Here is a 23,690-nt window from a genome sequence, read left to right on the forward strand (position 1 = left end):
TACCACCCGGCTAAAAAATGTTTTAATATATGTGAAAAATGGGAAATGTTTGAGATTTCTTCCTCCCTTCTATGCTATTGTTATACTAAGATTTCAAAAGTTCAGAGTTTTAACATGGATCAATGGAGTTCTGATAAGCTGCTATAGAACACTGACCACTTATTATTCAGTAACAAGCTCAAATTTTTTTATTTCTTTTGACTACCTTCTACATATAGACCTAAAGGTCCTTCTCATCAGGCTAAAAACATGCCTGTCCAATCTATACATCCAACTCTCTGAACAGAGGAAAAATATGTTCATGCTTTTTAACCCAAATCCATAGTCTATTCCAGCTATTAGCTACTTTTTTTTTACAACGTGGATTTCAGTACAGATAACAAACAGTGGTAATGCTTATATATCTAAAATTTTTATCTCTTTTTGTAAACTAAAAATTCACACTAGCTTCAGGGAGTCTAGGGGGTCTTAAGACTTGGATCCACTTCTACAGGTTCAAGGGACTGCAGAAGTATAGCCTAAGTTTCCCCACCTGCCTATTCCTGGGGGTGAAATCTCACTCCTGGTCTTGGGACTCCTCCCCTTCCCCAATTACTAGGACTATGGACCTGAAAGCTCAAAATAAAAGATTTTCCTTTAAGTTCCTAAACATTTAACTTCTGTCCATAGTCTCTATCTGCTCAGATTTCCACTTGGCTGGCAGATAACATCAAGGAATCAGCTGTGGACTACAATATGCTCCAAATGGCTATGAGCTCTGGACTTGTTGAAAGCTGATGTGAACCAGTGTAGATGATCTAACTGCTCCCCGTCTCTTCAGCTAGGTGAGCTAACTAGATCCTTCTGATGAATGCCCCATTGCCTGATCCCCTCCCAGCTTTTGACTAGGATTCCAGCCTTCTTGGGCCCTGACAACAACGTTCTGGTTTCAACAGGAACTAGTTGCAGTTGCCCCTTGTCCTCAACAGGCAGGTCAAAAGGAAACTCCTTGGCATAAGGGACAGAATGGCTACCCATTAGCATACCAGAAAAGGTACCTGTTAAAAACCAAATAGACCCAGATCAATCAACAGGTAGATTTCATTAGCTGAAATAGTTCTACAATATGATAGGGCACTCAACCTGCTCTATGTAAATTGAACTTTAAAAGAAAATTATTGTTTCTATACAAACTATTCAAGAATCGTTAGAAATAATCTGGCTGTACCAAAACAAAACAACAACCAAAAGAGAGAGAGAGAGAGAGAGAGAGAGAGAGAAAGAAAAGAACGAAAGAAAGAAAAACAAGCAAACAAAAAAATTGCAGGAAAAAAAGGAGATCCTAGATAAAATAAATGACTGGTCCCCGTTCTCATTTCCAGGCTCCTCCTAGACAGTAACTGTGCTGTCAGCCATCACAGGGTCTTTGGCCCTTCTGTTTCTGCTAATTACTATTGGTCCTTGCATCATTAATGTTTGAATTAGATACATAAGTTCCCATTTGGTTGCCATTAAGCTGATATTTATTAGATCCCAATATAAATAGGTATCCAACACAGGATACAACTCAAGGGGGGACTTTGAGAGCCAAAGTTATGTTTTAAATTTTAATTACTGTGCCTAAGAGATCCACAAAACAAAAAAATGCCTATAACCTAAAAGCCCCTTACACGAAGGCAGATACTTCCTGAGATGCTGGAGGCTGTTATTCATATAAGATAACAAGCCACATGTTCCCACTTCCCTAAACAAGTTTGGTTGACCCAACTGCACACGATGTGCTTGATCGCATGTAAAAGAGAGGTAGGTAGGTAGGAAGTATGTCAGGATATATGCTTGACCCCAACTGGACAAAGGAGGGAGGTAGTCTTGTGAGTTTGCCTTTATAAACACCTGGCCAATGTAGATTATTGTCATTTTCTGGGAACCCCAGAGTGAACCTAGCCAAAGTCCATCAACTTGACCAGTATTTAATTAAAGCTTGCTTCAAATTTGGCTCAAAACTGTGGTAGTGGCCTTATTATTGCCCAATGGAATTAACACTACCCACCTCTGCCTCCCCAGTGCCAGGATTAAAGGTGTGGAACACCACATCCAGCAAAAGTGTTCCTTTCTTAGATGCCAGAATGGCTAATCATGGTATATATAAAGAATAAGAACTAACAAATCCAAAATTTATTTACAACAAATTACTGAATATGCAAAGTCGTAAGCTACTTTGATGAGGATCATTGCTAGACTTAAAAATACTTACATTAAAAAGCAAAGAGAGCCGGGCGGTGGTGGCGCACGCCTTTAATCCTAGCACTCGGGAGGCAGAGCCAGGCGGATCTCTGTGAGTTCGAGGCCAGCCTGGGCTACCAAGTGAGCTCCAGGAAAGGCGCAAAGCTACACAGAGAAACCCTGTCTTAGAGGGATGGAGAGGGAGGAAAGAGGAGATAAAACAGAGTGGTGGTGGCACACATCCTTAATCCCAGCACTTGGGAAGCAGAAGCAGGTAGATCTATGAGTTCAAGACCTGCCTGGTCTACAGAGTTCCAGGACAGCCAGGTACACAGAGAAACTCTGTCTCGAAAAACAAAAAATAAAAAAATAGATAGATAGATAGATGGATGGATGGATGAGAGGGAGATTGATCATTATTTCTCCCCTTGGCTAATGTCTAATTAAACTTATGTCTAACTTTCAAAATTAGAAAACCTAAAGTGCTTTCCTACCTTTCAAGAAGACCTTAAAATTCTTGGTCTACTAAGAATATTCCTTTTGGTCCAGCTGGTTTGTATACTGAGTTCTAGGACAGTCAAGGGTACATAGTAAGACCCTGTCTCAAAGTGAATGAACGAATGAATGAAAGAAATAATACTCTCTTCTATTTTCTCACCCTGTCTTGAGTTATTCAGCTCTTCTCTTCATTTCAAGGTACAATGCCATTGTCTCCCCCTCCTTCATTCTATCAGAATGTATAGTAGAGGAGAAAGAAGAATGAGCCCTGAGATTTCTTTTTTGCCTCTGCCTATCATTACTAGAAATGTTTCTTAACCAGCTAGACTGGTAAAGCAAGTGAATATGTGACAATTATATATAAAGACTCTAAAATCAGGCACGGCAACACACATCCTTTTAGTAATTGTGAGGCTGGAAAAGAATCCCAAGTTTTAGGCCTGTTAAACTCCGTTTAAACAAGAAAAACTGAAAGACCTGCAGCCACCAACATGCTTAACAAGTTTCCAGGTTCCTGAAGCCTCTCCCTCTTTCTTATTATAAATTTAGGAGTAAAAGTTACAGTCATCTAAAAGCTACCAAAAATGAAAAGCATATTATCCTTTTAAAAATCAGCACCTACATATGCTAAAGATAAAAGAACTCAGAGAAGTATCCCCCACTTCTGGTGACAGCTTCAGACCTTGTCTGGACTCAGTGCCCATGGAGCTCCACATCTATTTTCCCTGTGGTTAGAGAGCTTCTGAGGAAGAACTTAAGAACACTGCTCCAACAGACTGATAGAACTGAACTACAGCCCACTGCTTTTACTGCAGTAGACACACAATAAAGACATGGAATTCATAAAATCCAAGTTTTAATACTATATGAAGAAACCAAGGTTTCCTCAAAATACTAGAGTAGCTGAAAAAGCTCATAATTTTAAGGAATTCCTCAGAAATCTATTTCCTCTATTTCCCAATCTACAAACAGTTCTTTCTCAGCTTTCTCAAAAATATTGTGTAAGAAACCTTTCCAAAATGTTGGAACATGGACCATGAATGAAGCTATGTGATGAGAGCTTGTGAGAAAACTCCAAGAAAACAAAAGGAGAGTCTGCTAACTTTTGTTCCTCCATAACATGGATTGCTCTTAGAATGTGCTTTTGTTGCCCCTCCCAGATGGAAACAGAAATGAGCTTACTTCATTAATATTCATATGACATTTCAAAGCATGGGCTGTCCTTGACTACATACAGCCCAAACTCTTATGACCTTTGCTCATATATCCTTGCTCAACCCTCAGAATATAAATTGTCTAATGCTCTGAATGAAGTTAACTACTGCATGAGAACTTAGTCTGCCTCATTTTTAGGCTCCACTGTCCCAGGTTCATGCAATCAACTAGAGCAGTAACTGTAGCACGAAACTTAGACAGTCTTATTAATAAAAACAAACCTGGAGCCAGGTATTGGGGTGAATGCTGAAAGATCAGAGAAGCAGAACAAGCCACAGCCACCTCACCTTGCCAGTTCCTCAGCTGATCCCGTTTCCTCAGACTGGAAGCCTCTGAGTCCTCCTCATCCAGAATGAATCTCAGCTGAACTACTACTGCTCAAAAGCCTAAAAGCTTAACCAACCTAGTTCCTGGTTTTCACACCTTATATACCTTTCTGATTTCTGCCATCACTTCCTGGGATTAAAGGTGTGAGTCACCATGCCTGGCTGTTTCCAGTGTGGCCTTGAACTTGCAGAGATCCATGCCTCCAGAAGGTTAGGATTAAAGGCCGTGTGTGCCACCATTTTCTGGCCTCTGTATCTAGTGGCTGTTCTGTTCTGTGACCCCAGATAAGTTTATTAGGGTACACAATATTTTGGGGAACACAACACCACCACAAGTAACAATGAAGAATACAGAAAGTACTAACTATAAAAAAATTTTTAAATTGGTCTTTGAGCTGAGGAGACAGCTCAGTTAGTATGGTACTTGCTTGTAGGACAAAGAGTTCAACCCCGGAACCCATGTTTGTTTAAATCAATGTAATAAGGACTCCTGTAACTGAGGAAGCAGAGACAAGCAAGTCTCTAGGGACTGCTGGCAGTCAGCCTAGCCCAGTTGGAGAGTGGGCCATAGAGAGACCTTGACTAAAACAAACAAAAAAGGTGCATGATATTTGAGGAATTATATCATCAATCAATATTATAGCATGATTAACAATTAAAAGTAAAATTTAATACTTGGAATATGTATCTGACAAAGAATGTGTAGTGAAATCATACACAAAATAAAATGTACAAATCATTTTTAAAAAGACAATCTATTTTTTAAAGTCCAAAGGGCAGATATGTTTCAAAAGAGACCATTCACATGACTACTACACAGATATTTAACATCAGTAGTCACAGTAAGATACTAAGCATCATTATTAAGCAATAAAAGCACATTAAAACTACAACTCACACCTGCAGACTACCTAAACTAAGCCAATTAACAACATCCCATTTGGGTAACAACCTAGATCAAGAAGACCTTTTACATGCTGCAGATAGGAAATGCAATGTATCCTAAAGGCCTGAATATTTCAAAAGTGAAAACATCCAGCTTGGCATTATTGGAGTGTAAGTGAAAACTTTTAAGTAGAAGAACCTGATAAGTAAAGCTTTATGCCATTAGGAACATCCCTCAAAGGGGATGATATGATCCTTCCCTACCCAGCAAAAGGTGACCAACCATTTGGTGGGCAGTTGATATGCCCTGCTTCCCAGTTCTAACTTTCTACTACCATCAATGGCCTAGGAGAATGGTCATGGGCTGGAACCCACAAAACTAAGGACTAAAATAAACATTCTCTCTTTATAAGTTGATTTAGTTAATTAATCTCTTCAAGTAACAGAAAATACTATTACACAAATACTTTAGGAAAATTGTTTAACCCCATCCAGGTAAATTAAATATAGGTCTCTTCAATTACCCAGCACTTCCACAAGAGTGTGCATACAATGAATATATGTGCCAACAAAGACAACTACCAAAATCCCACATTATGTTGAGCAAAAGTCACCAAACATACCAGGTATGGTAGCACACTACCTAATCCTAGCCCTTGAAGGTGGAGGCAAAACGATCAGGGATTCAACATCATCCTCAGCTACACAGCAAGTTGGAGGTCAGTCTGTGAGCTATAGAAGACCTTGTCCAAAATAAAAAGAGTCACCAAACATGCAAGAATGTATATTATGATTCCATTTAAAGAATGAATGATGTTAATCTATAATGTCAAAAGTGGTATGCTGGAGCTGGGGCTTAGTTGGTAGAGGGCATGCACAGCATACTTGAGGCCTGGATTCCACTCCAGAACAAGATAAAACTGGATATGAAATCACTCACCAATAATCCAGCACCCAGGGGGTGAAGGCAAGAGGACTAGAAATTCAAAGTCATCCTTGCCTACATAGGGAGTTTGAGGCCAGCCTGGTGTACACGAAACCATCTTAAATCTCTAAAGTTAAAATAAAATAAGCCCATCAGCAAAAAGGATATGAAATGAGAAAAGAAACAGTGTAGTAGGTTAATCTTTAGGGAAGAAAATTTGGTGAAAAGATCACTGCAGCAGAATTATGTAATTGTTAGAAATGTTTTTTTTTTTTTTTTTTGAGAACCATTTTAGATTTAAGCTTGCCAAAAATACTGGGAGTATTAAATACTAATAAAACCAGCTGGGGTTGGAGAAATGGCTCAGCATCAAGAGTACTACAGCACAGGAACTGGGTTTAGTTTCTTGCACCTATGTTAGCAGCTCACAACTGCCTGTAACTCTGGCTCCATGGGATCTAATGCCCTCTTCTGGCCTCTGTGTGTACATATTCATTCATAGCCTACATAAGCACATGTAATTAAAAATAAATTAAAAAAAATAGGAATTTGTACTCTAAAAAGTGGAGGTAGAATATAACAACTATCATTTTTTAAACTAATTCAGGTTGATTTCCATATACTTAAGCTCAAAAACTCTACTTGCCACTTTTCTTAAAGATCATCCATCCTCTTTCACAAGTTTTATCTAGGACTAAAATAATAATCAGATATCTCAAAATACTTAAAAACCTTAGAAATAGTCATGATTGAATTTTTGAATAGGACATTTCTTAAACCATCCAGAACATACAAATGACAAGTCATCATGTTCCATCCTCACACAGAAAAAGACAATACAAGATAATACAAGTGTTTCCAGCTTCTTCCCCCTTATAACCTCATGGCGTGTCACCAAATACTGGTAACTCTTAATCTCAGGAAAGACCCTGGCACACCAGGAAAAATAGTTAGTTAATAAAACATATGATGTCATCAAATGCCATTTACATTACAAGGAAATTTAAAAACAAAATTATACAGTACTAGTAAAATAAACCAAGAATCAGAAAAGCTAGAGCCCAGGTGGGCTTCAAACTCACTAAAAAGTCAAGGTGTAATCACCTTACACTTCTGATCCTCCTGTCTCCATCTTCAAGTGCCAGAATTATAGGTAAGGCACCATGACCAGTTTTACAGGTGTTAGAAATCGAGCCAGAGCTTCCCATGTGCTGTGGGATGCTCTGTATATCAAATCTGTTGCTCTGATTGGTCAATAAATAAAACACTGATTGGCCAGTGGCTAGGCAGGAAGTATAGGCGGGACTAACAGAGAGGAGAAAAGAAAGAACAGGAAGGCAGAAGGAGTCACTGCCAGCAGCCACCATGACAAGCACCATGTGAAGACACCGGTAAGCCACAAGCCACGTGGCAAGGTATAGATTTATGGAAATGGATTAATTTAAGCTATAAGAACAGTTAGTAAGAAGCCTGCTACAGCCATACAGTTTGTAAGCAATATAAGTCTCTGTGTTTACTTGGTTGGGTCTGAGCGGCTGTGGGACTGGCAGGAAAACTCTAGCTACAAATGGCGCCCAACGTGTTGGCAAGAGTTTCCACTTAAAACCTGAGAAAAAAAGATTGTAAAAGAGAGCTAAAAACAGTTCCTAGTTGTTTCTCTCAAGTTAGCGGCAGCCTGTGTGTTTGAGCTACTATGGCGGGTTTCTGGCGAATGTGCTCAACCTGCAGTGGGGCGAGAATGAGGCCTCTGCAAGTGGCACATTAAGCTGTGTGGTGGATTTAGCCTTTGCTAGTACAAAACAAAAAAAGAGGTTTCTGGGCTACACACTGCTTTGATAGAAGCATAGACCCACTATTTCTGAGAGTTGATGGCTCCCAGAGCTGGCGGAAAACATACCATGGCCATGTTGGGAAGCTGAAGTGGGCGGAGCCAGCAGCCACAGCGCTGTTTTCAGGCTCAGAAGGCTGCAGTTTAAAGCAATAGGCTCAAGGTAATATAAAAAATAAGCCACGTAAAGATGGCTACCACACAGAGAATCTGGATTATGTTCTCTTTGATATTCGTAACTGAAGAAAAACATTTGATTACAAAAGCTGTTGAGTTATGCCAAAATGTGTATTTTAAAGGTAACTTAACTTCAAAATTTGGATGTAAGAATATGTTGCTTTGGAAAGGAGGCTCTGCTTTTGTTTCCACAGAAAGCCAGAGGCTATGGATTTGTTCCAGATTAAGATACATCAGGTTTGACCAGCCAAGACCCCCTGAAAGGTCTCTGATGACACCAAGGCTCAGAGGATCCAACATCCAGAACCATTTCAAGGCAACTGGCTCAGACGATACAGCCTCACGGACTACTCCATGATACTAAAATTTTCTTTGTGTCCCCATAAGATACAGCGCCCCCCTCCAGCAGGAAGTAGTAAGAGAACTAAAAGTTTTGTGCATTCTAAGCAAGCACTCTACCAAATTATTCCAGGAAACAGTTTCTTGAAATTTTTTATTGGGTGTTATTTATGTGCTAGAAATACACCAGGCAATAGAAACCTAATAAATAACAAACAGCCTCGGGGCATACTGCATTGAACCAGACAAAGTTAACCATTTCAATATGAAGTATAGATATTAACATTTATATGGCCAATTTACCCAATCACCTCTATTCTCCCATATTAAAGGATACTTTCTGAAATCTGCTTTACCCAGTTGTGGTGGTTTAAAAGAAAATGGCCCTCAAAGGAAGTGACACTATTAGGAGGTGTGGCTTTGCTGGAATAGGTATGGCCTTATCGGAGGAAGTGTGTCACTGTTGAGGTGGGCTTTGAGGTCTCCTATGCTCAAGCCACTCCCAGTGTCACAGTCTATTTCCTGTTGCCTGCATATCAACCTGTAGCAGCTACCTCTCCAGCATCATATCTGTCTGCACAATGCCATGTCCCATCATGATAATGGACTGAACCTCTGAACTGTAAGTGAGCCACCACAATTAAATGTTTCTTTGTAAGAGTTGCCATGGTCACCGGGTGGCGGAGCACTTGGGAGGCAGAGGCAGATAGAGCTCAGTGAGTTTGAGGCCAGCCTGGTCTACAAAGCGAGTTCCAGGGCAGCCAGGGCTACAGAGAAACCCTGTCTCGAAAAACAAAACAACAACAAAAAGAGTTGCCATGGTCATGGTGTCTCTTCACAGAAATAGAAACCCCAACTAAGACACCAATTAAATCCTACCTCAGGGCTAGCCATGGAGTAGACTTCCTAGGATATACAAGATATACAGCTAGGAAGCCTTCCTTCTTTTCCATAGGCATATATTTAATTAAGAGGATTCTCTGTGGTCTTCAGGAAATTTGACTGTCACAAAGTTTCTGTAACTAGCCAGAGAGTCTACTGTAATCTGTAATCTTAGCATTTAGGAGGATGAGCAGTTACTGTCACTTCAAGCCCAGCCTATATTACCTCAAGAGATCCTGCCCACCAAAATAAAATGGAGAAAGTTGGGGTTTGTGTGTAAGAGCACCTGCTGAGCATGCTCAATGACCTCAGTTTAAATTTCCAGTACTCATATTAAAAACAAAACAAACAAAACAGGGCACAACCAAACATACACTTAGTATTCAAGAGTGGTGAGCACAGAGTATGACAGCAGGAAGATCCCTGAGCTTGCTGTCTGCCAGCCTAGCTACTGGTTCAGTCAGACTGGAAAGAAGGCAGAGAGTAATAGAGCAGAACATCTGACCTCCTCCTCTGGGCTCTGGCCAGAGCACACACACAGCTATGTGCATAGACACATCTCTCTCTCTCTCTCTCTCTCTCTCTCTCTCTCTCTCTCTCTCTCTCTCTCTCTCTCTCACACACACACACACACACACACACACACACACTCACTCACACAGTCACTCACTCACTCACTCACTCACTCACTCACTCACTCACTCACACTAATCTTGGTAGCCCCTTACTAACCCTGGCACTAAGAAGAAGTAGAAGTCAAGAACCTTGGGGATCCATTCACTGATCAGACACTCTAGATCAGCTCTAGTTGCATTTAGAAAATAAAGTGGGAAAGCAACAAGAAGAACCAACCTGTGGCCTCCACAGGCATTGGCATCTTCACACACATTCTCACACACAAGCAACAACATAAAAGCCCCTACCCCGAAGGAATGTTTGTTTGTACCCTCCCCCCACCAAATGCACTGAAATACTAATCCCGAACACCAAGGTATTCTGAGGTAAGGCTTTAGGGAGGTCATTTTTCTTAAAGATAAAGCCTTCCTAATGGGATCAGTGTTCTTACAAAGAATTGGAGCTCCTATCTGTTCCTCCAAACAGGTGAAGATGTAGGCAGCAGCACCTGGCTGACAAGGACTCTCACCAGAGCCCATTCATGACATCACCAAGATTTTGAACTTCAACCTCCAGAACAATAAATAATTTATAAACAATAAATATTTGCTCTAAAGCCGCCCAGTTTATGGAATTTACATCATTACAAACAGACTGAGAAAACATCAGGAAGCCTCATTCTTTCAGGGGTAAAATGGTACAAACAAACACACACACAAACACATACACACACACACACACACACACACACACACACACACACACACAGTCCCTAGGGTTGTTTATGAGAATTAAAGGAAATAATGAATGTAAAGCACTTGGCTGACTGCTGGCACATTAGGACCTTCAGTGTGTAGCATAGTGTCTATGCCGTTCAGTCAAGATTTTACCAATATTCTAAGATCCTTCGTGTTACAGATATTAAATTGTTAAACTTTATTTTTATTTCTTGTATTCTTGTAGATCAATCAGTAATTACTGATTGTATGAGCTGAAGAACAGAAAACAGAACGGTTATGCCAGTAGCTTTGAGCTGTTTTTACCTATTTCCGTGCCTTGTCAGTTATCATTATGTCTACAGGATCCTACTGCAGCACCTGCCCCACCACATCTGTGCTGGAGGAAGACCTGAGGCTCCCTCACCTAGCAGAGGAACCAGCAGACACTGAAGGCCGAGGTACACAGCAGCACCAAGGAAGAAGGGCCTGACCAAGTTTAAGTAGCAATTAAATAAAGGATTAACTACCAAATTCACGGGGAGGTGATGAGCAATGAACACTAAATTGAGTCATACAAAACAGTTTTCTGAGCTGGTCAGTGGTGGAGTACACCTTTAATCTCAGGACTAGGGAAGCAGAGGTACATGTGTTCCATGTGCTGAGGCAGTTCTGGTTCCATAGCCACATCTTACAACCCAGGTTTGCTTTTTTGCTTTGGAAGTGAAGCTTACTATTACTTTTGGTGGGCTCCTAATTAACATAATCCCTCAATTTCATAGCCCAGGATGCCCTAGGAGTTGCTATACAACCTAGTCTCAAACTGCCTTAACCACCATACCCAGAGAACTTCTTCCAACTTAATCCCCACCTTCCTTCCTTCTCCTCTCTTTCTCTTTCCTCTCTCCAGCCCCTTGTTTCATTGTCTAGTTGGAGTTTTTCGTTTTGTTTTGTGGGTTTTTTGTTGTTTGGTTTTTGAGAAAGGGTCTTATTGTGCAGCTCAACTAACCTGGAACTCAATATGTAGACCAGACTAGCTTCAAACTCAAGAGATCCACTTGCCTCTGTGTTGTTAATTAATTTTTCTCTTTTGAGGGGCCCGCCACCCAGCAACCCAGCTACACAGCCAGACACTGAAGAAGGAAAGAAGAGGTATACAGAAATAGAGAAAGATAAAAGCCCCAATAAGTTAAGAAAAGCTGGCTAGCAACAAGCCAAGCTAGAGCCAGGCATTTATAATTAAGAATAAGCCTCCATGTGTGATTTATTTGGGAGCTGGGTGGTGGGCCCCCCAAAAGAGCAAAAATAATCAATAATACCTCTGCCTCCAAGTGCTAGTTTTTAAAGCTGTATGCCAACACACCTAACTCTACTTATTTATTTATTTTTAGAAATGGTCTCAATATTTAGGCTGGGCTCAAACAAACCTCCAACCTCAAGATACCAGAGTATCGAGGATAGGCACAAACCCAGGAGAAAAATCACAGGAACTTGGTTCAGATTCCAGGTTTATCACATAACTGGTGGATCTGACCAAGTTTAAGCATCAGTTAAATAAAGGATTAACTACCATTGGGAGGTAATGAGCAATGAACACTAAATTGAGTCATATAAAACAGTTTTCTGAGCTGGTAACTGGTGGCACACACCTTTAATTTCAGCACTAGGGAGACAGAGGCAGGTACATCTCAGTTTATGTCCAGCCTGGTCTACAGCTCGAGTTCCAAGGAAAGCCAATGCTACAAAGAGAAATCCTGTCTCAAAAAACCAAACCAACCAAAGAAAACAGTTTTCTGAAGCAGGGCCTGCACAGGCCTGTAAACCTAGCTACCCGAGAACTGAGGAAGAACGACTGCAAGTTCAAGGCCAGGCAGAACTATAGAATAAGTCCAAGGAAATGCTAGACAATTCAGTGAGACCCTGGCTTAAAATATAAGTTTTTTGGAAATATGGCTCAGTGGTTAAGAGCGCTTGCTGCTCCTGCAAAGGACCCAGGTTCAATTCCCAGCACCCACATGATGGCTTACCAATAACTACAGTTCTAGATCACCTGACCCTTTTTACGGTTACCAGGAACTCATGTAGGGTACATTTATTCACACAGGCAAACACTCATAAAAACATAAAATTAATCTTTTTAAAAAGTATAAGAAAGACTGGTGAGGAGCACTTGCCTAACATGCATGAGGTTCTATGTTCAAACCCACAGAGGGAAGATAAAGAAGGGGAGTGTGGTGGCAATGGAGCACAGTGGGGTACAGCTAGCATTAGGAAACAGACCAAAAGGATCAAGAGTTCAAGGATAGCCTCCATTACAAAGGCCAGTGGGAGCTTCCAGAGACTCTAAAAGAGGTTTAGCTTGAGTACATAGCAAGAGTTCAAGGTTAGCCAGACCCTGTCTTAAACAACACTAACAATAGAAACCCATTAGCTATAACTCACAATAAAAAATGCATCATAATCCAGTACACATCTATATAAAACTAAAAGTCATGATCCTGAATTAATAATAAATGTGTCTTAATGATTATTTCCTCACCTTTTGGTCCTGACTTATTATTTGGAAATTATGTGATGTAATGAATAAGTAAATGAAAGTTTGCAACTAGCCCCCATTAAGAAAAGAAGTGGGCCAAGGAGCTGGGCCACCAAGCCTAGTGGGCTGGCTGAGTTTAATCTCTGGAGCTCACATGGTGGAAGGCAAGAACTACCTCCTGAAAACTGGCCTCTGACTTCTCACAGGGGGGCAGGGTGGTGGTGATAAGCAATGGAAAAAATAAATAAAAAAGATTATTTTTAAGTGAAAAGGTCTTAAAAATGAATGTTCTTGCAGAGCACATCCAAGCACACAAAACCCTGGATTCCATACCAAACAGCCTAAACAGTAAAGTCCTGTTGCCACAACAGTAGTGTGGCTCATGCTTATAATCTCAGCACTCAGGAGGCTGAGGTAAGGAGATAGCTGCTAAAGGGTGAGTTCCTGGCCATCTGAGGGCTACAGCTTGAGATTATGTATCAAAAAACACAAAAATACTTACTCTACTTATAAACCATGCCAAAGGTAACTTTTTTTCTGCTTACACAGATAGGTAACTCCACCTGTTACATGTTAACAGCAAGTTGTCATTTTGTTTACTGGAGCCTCTGCAAGTATTCCATTTGCTTCAGAATACAAACTATACTAAATAAGCTCTTTCAGAGGTTTTGAGGTGTAACTCAGTGATACAATACTTGCCTAGCATGCCTAAGGCTAGACCCCATTTACTCAATGCAGAGGTAAATCAATCCATTCACTCTTTAAGAATCTTCCAAAGAACGCTGGCTACTTTTTCAGAGGATCAGGGTTCAGTTCCCAGAACCATATGGCAGCTCACAACTGTCTGTAACTCCAATTCCAGGGGATCCAATGCCCTCACACAGACAAACATGCAGGAAACATATCAACGCAGATAAAATAAAAATAAATATTTTTTTTCAAAAAAAGAATCTTCCAAAAAACATCAACTCTACTCAAAAGCCATTTGAGTAGAGAAGTAAGAAAAATATAGCTGCCCAAAATATGTACCTATATTTATATTTATAAATTTTCTTGCTATATAGAAAACCTCTACTTCATTGTTAACTTTAAAAAAAAATCACTAGAAAATGAAATGAAACACCTATTGAAAACAGCCCTCCACTGGACAGCCAACAAGGCAAAAATATGAAACAATTCCAACAATTCTTATTTGCAGTAGAATACTATTCTCATATCCATTTCACAGGAGCAATGGTTATTAGAGGTTTGTTTGTTTATTTGTTTGTTTTCCTTAGAAAGAAGTCTTTATTGTCTCCTGGTCCACTGCCACATGAAATGCAGCAGCTATACACTCCTGACACCAAGGACAATGCTGCTGCTCCTGCTTCCCCACATTTCCTGACATGAAAACCTGAAATCCCTTTGGAAACTCTAAGTCAAAATAAATCTTTCCTCCCTTAAAGAATTTTTTAAAAAAATATGTACCTACCTTTTTTTAAGTTTTAGAATTTTACTATTTTATTTTATGTGTATAGGTGTCTTGTCTACAGTGTGTGATGAATGGCTGGGAATCAAACCTAGCTCCTCTTCAAGAGCAACCAGCACCCCCACACACAAGAAGTTTATAAAATTAAAGACCAAGTCTGTTATGCTTTTATCTCAAGTGTGTAGAGCCCAGTTATTGTGAAATACAGACAAATTAGCAGAAAAGGGTAGCTATCCAAATTTAATGATGCTACTATAAACTATTTTAACTATAATCGAAATTAAATACAACTAAAACCATAATTTATTTTAAAACTCAAAAGATTTATTTTAAAACAAAAGTCTTAGGACCGGGGGATATAGTTCAGTAATAGAAAGCCAGTCTAGCATGGACGTAACAAGGCCCTGGGCTCAATTCCCAGCTCTGAGGGGAGAGGAAAGAACATGAGAATGAAAGGGAAAACAGGATAGGGAAGAGGAGTAAGAAGATGATGTGAGAGGGGAGGAAAAAAGGTCAAATTCCTTGATAGAACCAACATAATCTACTTTGCTGAATATCACTCCTGAATACCCCTTTGAGGTTATGAAACACTAACCTTTTTTGTAACTAGATTGTTTGTTCCTTCAAATTCTTTGGTTAAAGATATACTTTCTTTTGAGCCCAGTATTTATTTATGGACATAAACTACCATTCACTTTTTAAATTTCAAATGTAACATTAACAATTCCTTAGCTTTGCTAATGCTTTGGGTTACAAAGAACAAAACACTAATTCTAATAATGAGTACCACTTCTAAATGCAGGGGTGGGGGGAGGATGGGGGAGGTAGAGGGCTGCAGAAGTAAAAACAAACCTCAAAGTAGTAGAGAGGAAGATATGCACACAAAAGCATGAAATGCAGATCAAAAGAGAAATGCTGAGAATAGACCAAATATGGAAATAACCAAGCCAAGACTCCAAAAGGGAATCTGTATGCTGTGTGCTGCTTTTAATATTCCAGTGGAAGACTAGCTAAACCAATATAGGGGCTTTTGTTGCTACTGTTTACTTTCTGTTACTATGTTCTTAACTTGCTGTTATTACAAAATAAGGTAATAAGTTGGCTTTCTATAAGCTTCAGTGTGGAAAACAGAAGCCTTAAATTTTGTATTAACAAAAGCAGAAGGAAGAAAAGGGAACCAGGTACAACAGCCAGGAAGCCAAAGGTACAAAAGGGCTGGGTAACCAAAATAGTAGGATTATATAGGAAAGAGCAGCTCAAACCCCTAGGCTGTAGCCTTAGGACCCTCTAACAGGTAGGGACTGAAGGATGCTGGGAGAACCTGGTGGCCAGGTTCATTTTGATATGTTAAATAGGCACCCCAACCCTTAGCCCCAGGGTTTGAGACTTAACAACTACAAATGAATTTCACTTAACAGAAAGTTGACAATTAGAAAGTTACAAAGTTTTTACTGAAAAGCACCTCTCAATTTTTATTGTTTACTTATTTTGCAGCTAGATGGGTTGTCTCACACTCTATAACCCACTACTCAGAATACTGAAGCAGGAAGAGTACAGTGAAAGAGTTCCAGGCCTCCCTAAACTACAAGGTGAGGTCCAAGCTAGCCTCTACAGAGTCCGCCTCTTTCCCAAAACAGCCAAATCAACCAAACAAAACTTCTCCACTTCAATTAAGAACATGTACTTCAGGGTGGAGGTGCAATTGTGATAGACCACGTGCTTAGTATATGTATAAAACCTAGGATCCCAAAACCAGCACTGTGGGAGGGAAAAAACAAAAAACAAAACAAAAACCCTGGATGTATATTTCAAATACAATGGTATTTTACAATCCTGCCCAAAAAAAAAATGAAATAAAATAAAATAAAATAAAATAAAAGATGGCATGGCTGTCACAAGTGACACCCAGGTTTCAGGCCATCTAATGGCACTGTTTATGGTTTACTAACTGCCTTTCTTGGTGCCTCAATACAGGTGTTAAAATTGATCACAACGAACTATATATTTAAAAGATACATTTAGAAATCAGATTTTTATCATCAAATTTCTTGGTAGAGCTACTCCTTTACTGGTGTGTCCTGAACAAACAAAAATGGATACTAAGAGAACGAGCATGTTGGAGCGTCCTAAAGACAGAAATCTTTCACTGATGTGTCCCACAAACCAAAGACAGTTCCCAACCTGTACCAAAAACAAAAACAAAAAACCTAAAAAAGTATTGAAAAAAGAGTAGATGCTACCTCTACTATATTAACCTATCTGTCTCAGTGTTTTGACTTTTTAAAACAGAAGTAATTCCACACCATATTTGTTACCCCAGAATTGAGTCTAATCTCTGAAGGATAAAAGATGCTACAGTATAAAAATAATCACTAATAAGCTTTTTTTAGACCTAGTGAGATGGCTCAGCAGATATGGATGTTTGTCAGCAAGTCTGATAACCTGACTTCAATCCCTAGAAAAATCACAGGGTGAAAGGATTTTGACTTATCTGACTTATTCAAGCATATCATGGCTCAAGTGCATGTGTGTCATACACACACGATAAATCAGCCTTTAAAACTGTCCTGCCTACACAATACAGAAGCACTAGCTATTGCTATGATTTGATACTAATGGGAGGATGCTGAAGGCTACAGGGGACATAGAGATGAGCCTAGAATAGGGCTGAGTCTGGTGAGCACCACAGCTGGAAGGCCAGGGCCATCAGCTTCTCAAACCTTCCTCACGTTCAATTTTATCAACCTTGGTGTTTCCCTGTTGTTGTTGTTTTAATTATCTGCACGTATACACAGATTTCTTTTCCCCCCTCCTATTTTGTGGAGTGGAATGTTGCATGTACTACAATACCTATGTGGAGGTCAGAGGACAACTTACAGGAATTGGTTCTCTCTTTCTATCACGTGAGTCCCAAGCATGGAACTCAGGACCTTAGCCTTGGCAGCAAGCACTCTTATCTACTGAACCATCTCAGTGGCCCCATCACATCAGATTCTGTAGCATCCTCAGGGTTCTAGCACTTTCAAGACTTCATTCTGAAAATTATTTTATTTTATGTTTGCCTGTTTCCATAAGTGACTCTCCCCTCCGACCTACTTTGCTTGTTCCTGTGAGATATGTTCTTCCTTGTGTGTGAATAACATCACAGCAACAGAGTGATAGTCTTAGCAGGTCTTTTGGATAGAGTCTTGCATGGATGCATTTTTATAATAAAACATGGTGATTTCCAAGATCATGTCTTACAGTCACCTATGTGGCAAAAATAAATAAAATAAAAAATAAAACTGTTCTGCCCATAAGGACAGTAAACTATAATAAACCTTAGACAAAATAATGCAGATAAGAGGGAGAACTCAGAGTAAAACCAATCACTAATTTTGCAACTCGATATGTGTTGATGATTGTTGATGATAAGTAATATTCATTATATTACTATTCTCTTCTGTATGTTTGATATTTTCCATAATAAAAATGTTCAGAATCAACAAGATGGTTCCTCAGGTAAAAGCATTTGGCAAGCAACCCTAAAGACCTGACTTTGCTCCCTGGAAACCACAGTGAACAAGTGGAAGGAAAGAGTTGATTCCTTAGAATTGTCCTCTGACTGTTCCTACAATACACTATAATAATAAAATTAAATAAATAATAAAAAATTGAAAATGTATAAGGTAAAAAAAAATGCATTTAAAAAAACTATTCAAATTAGAACCAAAAATGAGGTTCTAGTACAAAGAGCCAGTTAGCAAATAAAGAGAAAACTGGTTATTTCTAAATAATTGCTGGCACTTGGGAGGTGGGGAGGCAGGGGTCAGGAGTTCAAGTTTTAAGCAAGCCTGGGCTACTAGAGATCCTGTCTCAAAAAGTTAAGCCAAGCATGGTGTCTCCTGCTAGTAATTCCACCATTTGGAGGTGCAAACAGGTAGATCAAGGCCATCCCACCTTAGCCTGGCCTATCTATCTCAAGGTGGTGGTGGTGGGGGAGATCACAACTGGTTTATATGAAACCCCAAAATTTTTAAGAAATATTAAAATAATAGATTATCACAGCAAAAACAGTTTCCAGGAGTTATTTAGCCCAACACTCTTCATTGCATTTCCAAGAAAACAGAAAGGCATGATTAAAGAACTTTCTCACATTTCCAGAGTTGGTAAGAAGAATAAAATTTTCTATAGCTACATTTCTTCTAGGAAATACTAAACATGCTCACTTGAGAATTTTGTAGATATTAAACATTAAACAACACACTGGGCTTTTAAAAATGGGGAGGGGAATGAAGCACAACTAACAGGTCACTTAACGTGACTTAGAGGAAAAACACACACCAAAGATCACAGTATGTCCTATCAAATTTAAAACGTCACATAGCTATGCGATTCCAAGAATGAGTTTCCAGCATTTAACCACCATTTCAAATTATTCTACCCAACAGCACTTCTTGCTGGTTATTTACAAAAAAAATCAAGTCACCAGCATTAAGCTTTCTAAACAGCAATACTGCCCGACATACCAAGCATTGTATCTCCACTGTATTTTTAGCCTTTCCTTAGTAATGCTGTTACTTAAGTCAAAACAGCAACAAAATCTAGTGCTAATTTACCAAACTCACTAACCAGAAATTGGAAAACAACAATTTAAATAGGCTCATAATCCAAATTGGATGTCTTCACACATTGGCACATATTGTACACCAAAGAAAAGTTGCGTATATCCCCTCAAAGCAATATTCTTTGCAAGTTTATCCAAGTGATAACAAACTTTATTTTTACTGTGCCCAAGTTACACAAATACCTAGGAGGAGCACATGAAGCATCTGAATTTTAACCACCTAAAAAGTAGGGTTTTTTTGGTTAAATTGAGCTCCACTTTTCTGGATCCTTAACACCATGAACTTCTTTATATTCTAGTCAAAAGGTCTGTTAACCTTGGCATTTTATGGTCACTCTAAGAAAAGCAAATTGTTTTAGTTTTGCATCTTTTAATTAAAAGAGGGCTATTTCCACCCTCTTGGTTAGAGGGTATGAAAAACCTGTCAGAGGCCCCCTAATAATTAGCACATAAAAACTATCCTGAGTGGAGATACAGCTGACTATTGCATTATAAAACCCTGAGTCATCCATCACCCAGTTCACTGGGCAGATTCTGGTAAACAAAAATAACATGTCCTGTGTAATCACTCATCGGTAACCACATGCATAAACATACCAGACTGTATGTAGTGTTCTTGAGAGCTGTTGGTAGCAAAAGACCATGAGAGTATACAGCAGTTGACAACTAGAGTTCAGAAGGTCAATCTATCAGAACTAAGTGTTCTGTTAAAGGAAACCATAACGCAAGGCATTATAGAATTACTGCCTTTTTAGTGAATTGGCTGTTTCTTGTTGTAAACTTCTTGTGCAATAATAGCTATTATTCTCCCCATTTACTGTGCATTTCCATGTTACGTGTACATGTAATCCCACGACTGCAACTCAATCTTGGGCACAGCTTTCCCTATACATTTGGGGTAACTGGACAACTGTCTCCAGCTGTGTTTATCTTTCATTAACACATATCTGGCCAGGGCCATGCTCCAGACAAAAGTATTTCAGCTAAGATACCTTTTTCCAAGGACAAATGCAAATAGATAAACATTAGCTCATCTCATAGATAAGAGAAAATAACCACTAATAATTAAATCCTCAACTCTTTACTTTCATCCCAAGTTATTTACACAAGACTCTAATTTAAGAGATTTACTGCTCACATTTCTGGGATGATGTTTTTTTTTGCACTTGCTAGTTAATGAGTTAAGGTAGTTATTTCCCACTGACCAAAGGAGATTTCTGACAAGACCAGGCAATTAAGATAGGTGCCAAGCTTCATTTTTTGTGCAAATTCACTCCCCCAAATTCACTCCTCCTTTTGGGTTGTAATTGGAAGCTGACAATTATTGCTTTGCCCAAGAATTACTGCTTGTGTATATATACTGGTTCCCCCACAGCACTTAGAAGAATAAAGATGAAGGAGATGGAAAGAACTAGGTAGAATGATGAGAGAACAGAAGAAGGGACAGAGAGGAACTAAGTATGAGAACAGAAAAGAAGCTGTGCAGACAGAATTGACTGAGAAGAATAAAGAGAATGGACTAAAGAACTCAGTGTGCTTAGATTCATTTGATATCCCTCAGAGTAGTATCCTAGCCACTTGTAGTTTCTGTTCTGGACCCTGGTAGAAATCTCCTCAGAGCAGGCACCTGGAGAGAATTCGTTATAGTGTACCAAACAAAACAACAGAATTCTTATAGTTCTGCCACAGTAAAGGTGCACACAGAGCAAATGATCTCTCCAAACGTTTGGTCCACTATTTTCCCCAGCTCTAATTCCACTGGCACTGTAATTTGCAGCTAGTGTATACAGAAAACAAAAGAACTCTGAAGTTGAGGTTAAGGTCGTCAACATTCTTCAGACCAACTCAAGAACACACAGTCCAGAGAGCTAACAAAGCCCTGGGACAACCTGACAGGGCTTTTCACTATTTGCCTTAGAACCAGCAAAGTCTCGAGCGAGGAAATGTCACAACAGGAACATAAGCTTTCCTAGGATTCTAAGACAACATTCTCTGCATCAACGTCTACACGGCCGAGAATGAGCTGACCACCTATTTGAAACCAATCGTTTCAATTAAATCCAGAAATCCAGAGCAACAACTCCTCCCCCACAAAACAAAACAACACACACAACACACACACACGCGCGCGCACACACACACACACACACACACACACACACACACACACACCACACACACACACACCAGAACCTCTTATTCTCTCTACGGCCTCCTTCCACACCCAATGAGGTTTAGAAGTGAAAAGGCTTGGATCCTCGGGGAAGAAAGAAGAAACACAGAAGTCAGGAGTTGCTTCCCCGAAGTCCGGACCTCTCTACCCCGCAGCTCTACGTGCAGAACTCCAAGGAGAGCCAAAAGGAACCGCTAGTTGCTGTGTACGGGGACCCCTGTGGCTCCCCAGACCCCGGCAGGTGAAGAGAAACGACCAGAACACTGGCCATGAGGGGCAATGGGCAGGACCCAGAGGTTCTGCGTAGAAAGAAGGCAAGAGACTGGATCCCTCCCGGGCTCGGCCACGGGCCTGGAACCCTGCGCCAGGCCAGCGCCGCCTGGACAAGAAAAAGTTGAGCGGCAGCAGCTCAGACAAAGAGCCCGGCCCGCCGACTGCCTCAGCCAACTTACGTGGAGAGTTTCCGGGTCCAGAAGAGGCCCCCGGGCCACAGCTCCTGAAGCTGCACAGCCCGGCCCAGGTTGCTCTTGATCTGAGCCAGCTGCACGTCGGATTCGGCGTCCAGCCGCTCGGCGTACGGCAGAAGCTTGTTGTACACGATCTCCTTCTGCGGGACGAAGGCCCGCGGGCCTAGCCCCGGCCGCCCGCCGGGCTCAGGGGGCTCCCCGCCACCCGCCCGCTCCGGCGCCTCCATGAGCCCGGGCCGCCCCCGGCCCCCGCCCCGCTGCGGGCTCCGCCTCGTCCGCGTCGCGTCGCCCTCGGCCCGACCGCTGGGCCCCCCGGCTGCCCGGCGCGCTGCTGGACTCCGCGCGGCGCCCGGTTCGTTGGCGGTGGCAGCGGCTGCTCTGCCGGGCCCGCTCCGGCTCGTCTGGTGACGCTGCAGCCGCTGAGCACAGAGGTTCCGGAAGGGCCTCAAGTCACTTCCGGGGCGGGGAGGGGCAGGGCGGAGCGGGGCCGCGGAGGTGACTGAGTTGGCTTTCTTAGGGACGGCGGAGTTTGTGCCCGGCTGGATTCGCAAAGCATCGCGTGACCCGCCCACGAGAAACAAGAGATGGAAGAGCCCACATACCCTGTACTACCCTGTAGTCCTCTGTCCCTTTTAAGCCTCAACGTTTCTGATATTCCCCCTGACCACCGTCATTCCAAAGAAAATAGTTATTTAACAAATATTAGTTGAACTATTTTCTGTGTCATCCTCTCATCCTTTCCTGTGGAAAGTTTAAGTTTAAAGCCTAGTTCTGCCCTTGAGGACTTAGAGGCTTGCAGAGCTACAAGCTGGGGAGCTAAAAGACAATGCTTTGGTAAATACTGGATAAGAATCTAGATTTTTTGGGGGGGAATTCTAACTGAAGATATATCACTTCCCTAGAAGTTAAGTTTCAATTAATCTGTAAAGTTGAATGCCATGTTTTTAGATAGAGAAAGGAGTAAGATACATCTTTCAACTGACAGATAACTGAGGCTGCAGGCTTGTTTTCTAGTGATTCAGAATTCAGAAGAGAGTGAATGTATTGAGACTGAGAAGTAAATGTGGAGGGATTGAGCTTGATTCTAAAAGTAACAAGGAATTTCTAAACTAGGGCATCATGGCATCTCCCTGCCATCCCAGTATTTGGGAAGTCAAAGAAGGAGCATTGTGAGTCTAAAATTAACACCCCCCCCCAAAAAAAAGCTAAGAATAGTCACACCTGTAACCCCTCAGCACTTGCACCTGGGAGGCAGCGACAATGGAGTTACCCAGAGTTAAAGATGGCATAGCTTAAGTGGTACTCCACTTTCCTGGGCTGGACAGAGCCTTGAGTTCCATCCCCAGAACTTCTAGAAGATAATATTTTACAAAAAGAGTCACTGTCTCAAAAATGTTTAAAAGATGATAAGCCTAAGAGCAAAATAATAAAATTTACTTTTGTTTCTTTTAGTTTCATTTCTTTGAGACAGGGTTTTACTGTTGTAGCCATGGCTATTCTGGAACTGTTACGTAAACCAGCCTGGCCTTGAGCCTTGGGCAATCCTAGGATTGTTGGCATGCACCACATCTGATAAAAAAAAATCTTACACACACACACACACACACACACACACACACACAAAAAAAAAAAAAAAAAAAAAAAAAAAAAAAAAAAAAAAACAGGGTTGGGGATTTAGCTCAGTGGTAGAGCACTTGCCTAGCAAGCGCAAGGCCCTGGGTTCGGTTGGTCCTCAGCTCTGGAAAAAAAATTTGCAAAACAAAAAAATGTTTTAAATTACATTTGTTTATTTCTATGTGCACATCTGAGTGTGCCACAGTGCCTGTGAATAA

General features: G+C 40.7%; 1 protein-coding gene across 4 annotated transcripts in view; it reads right to left on the reverse strand.

Annotated features, from left to right (window-relative positions):
- Positions 1-22,272, reverse strand: part of Psme4 (proteasome activator subunit 4) — a 132,487-nt gene extending 110,215 nt beyond the window's left edge. For 3 of the 4 annotated variants that reach the window (XM_037208902.1, XM_028860872.2, XM_037208901.1), the window contains exon 1: positions 21,844-22,271. In XM_037208902.1, coding sequence (XP_037064797.1) covers positions 21,844-22,085 — 242 coding nt within the window. In that variant the 5' untranslated portion in view covers positions 22,086-22,271. Of the gene's footprint in view, positions 1-21,843 lie in introns of all 4 variants that reach the window. The other variant, XM_037208900.1, reaches the window with a different exon arrangement.
- Positions 22,273-23,690: the final 1,418 nt, after the last annotated feature.

Source organism: Peromyscus leucopus, chromosome 10, assembly GCF_004664715.2.
Source record: "Peromyscus leucopus breed LL Stock chromosome 10, UCI_PerLeu_2.1, whole genome shotgun sequence".
Taxonomy (NCBI): Eukaryota; Metazoa; Chordata; class Mammalia; order Rodentia; family Cricetidae; genus Peromyscus; species Peromyscus leucopus.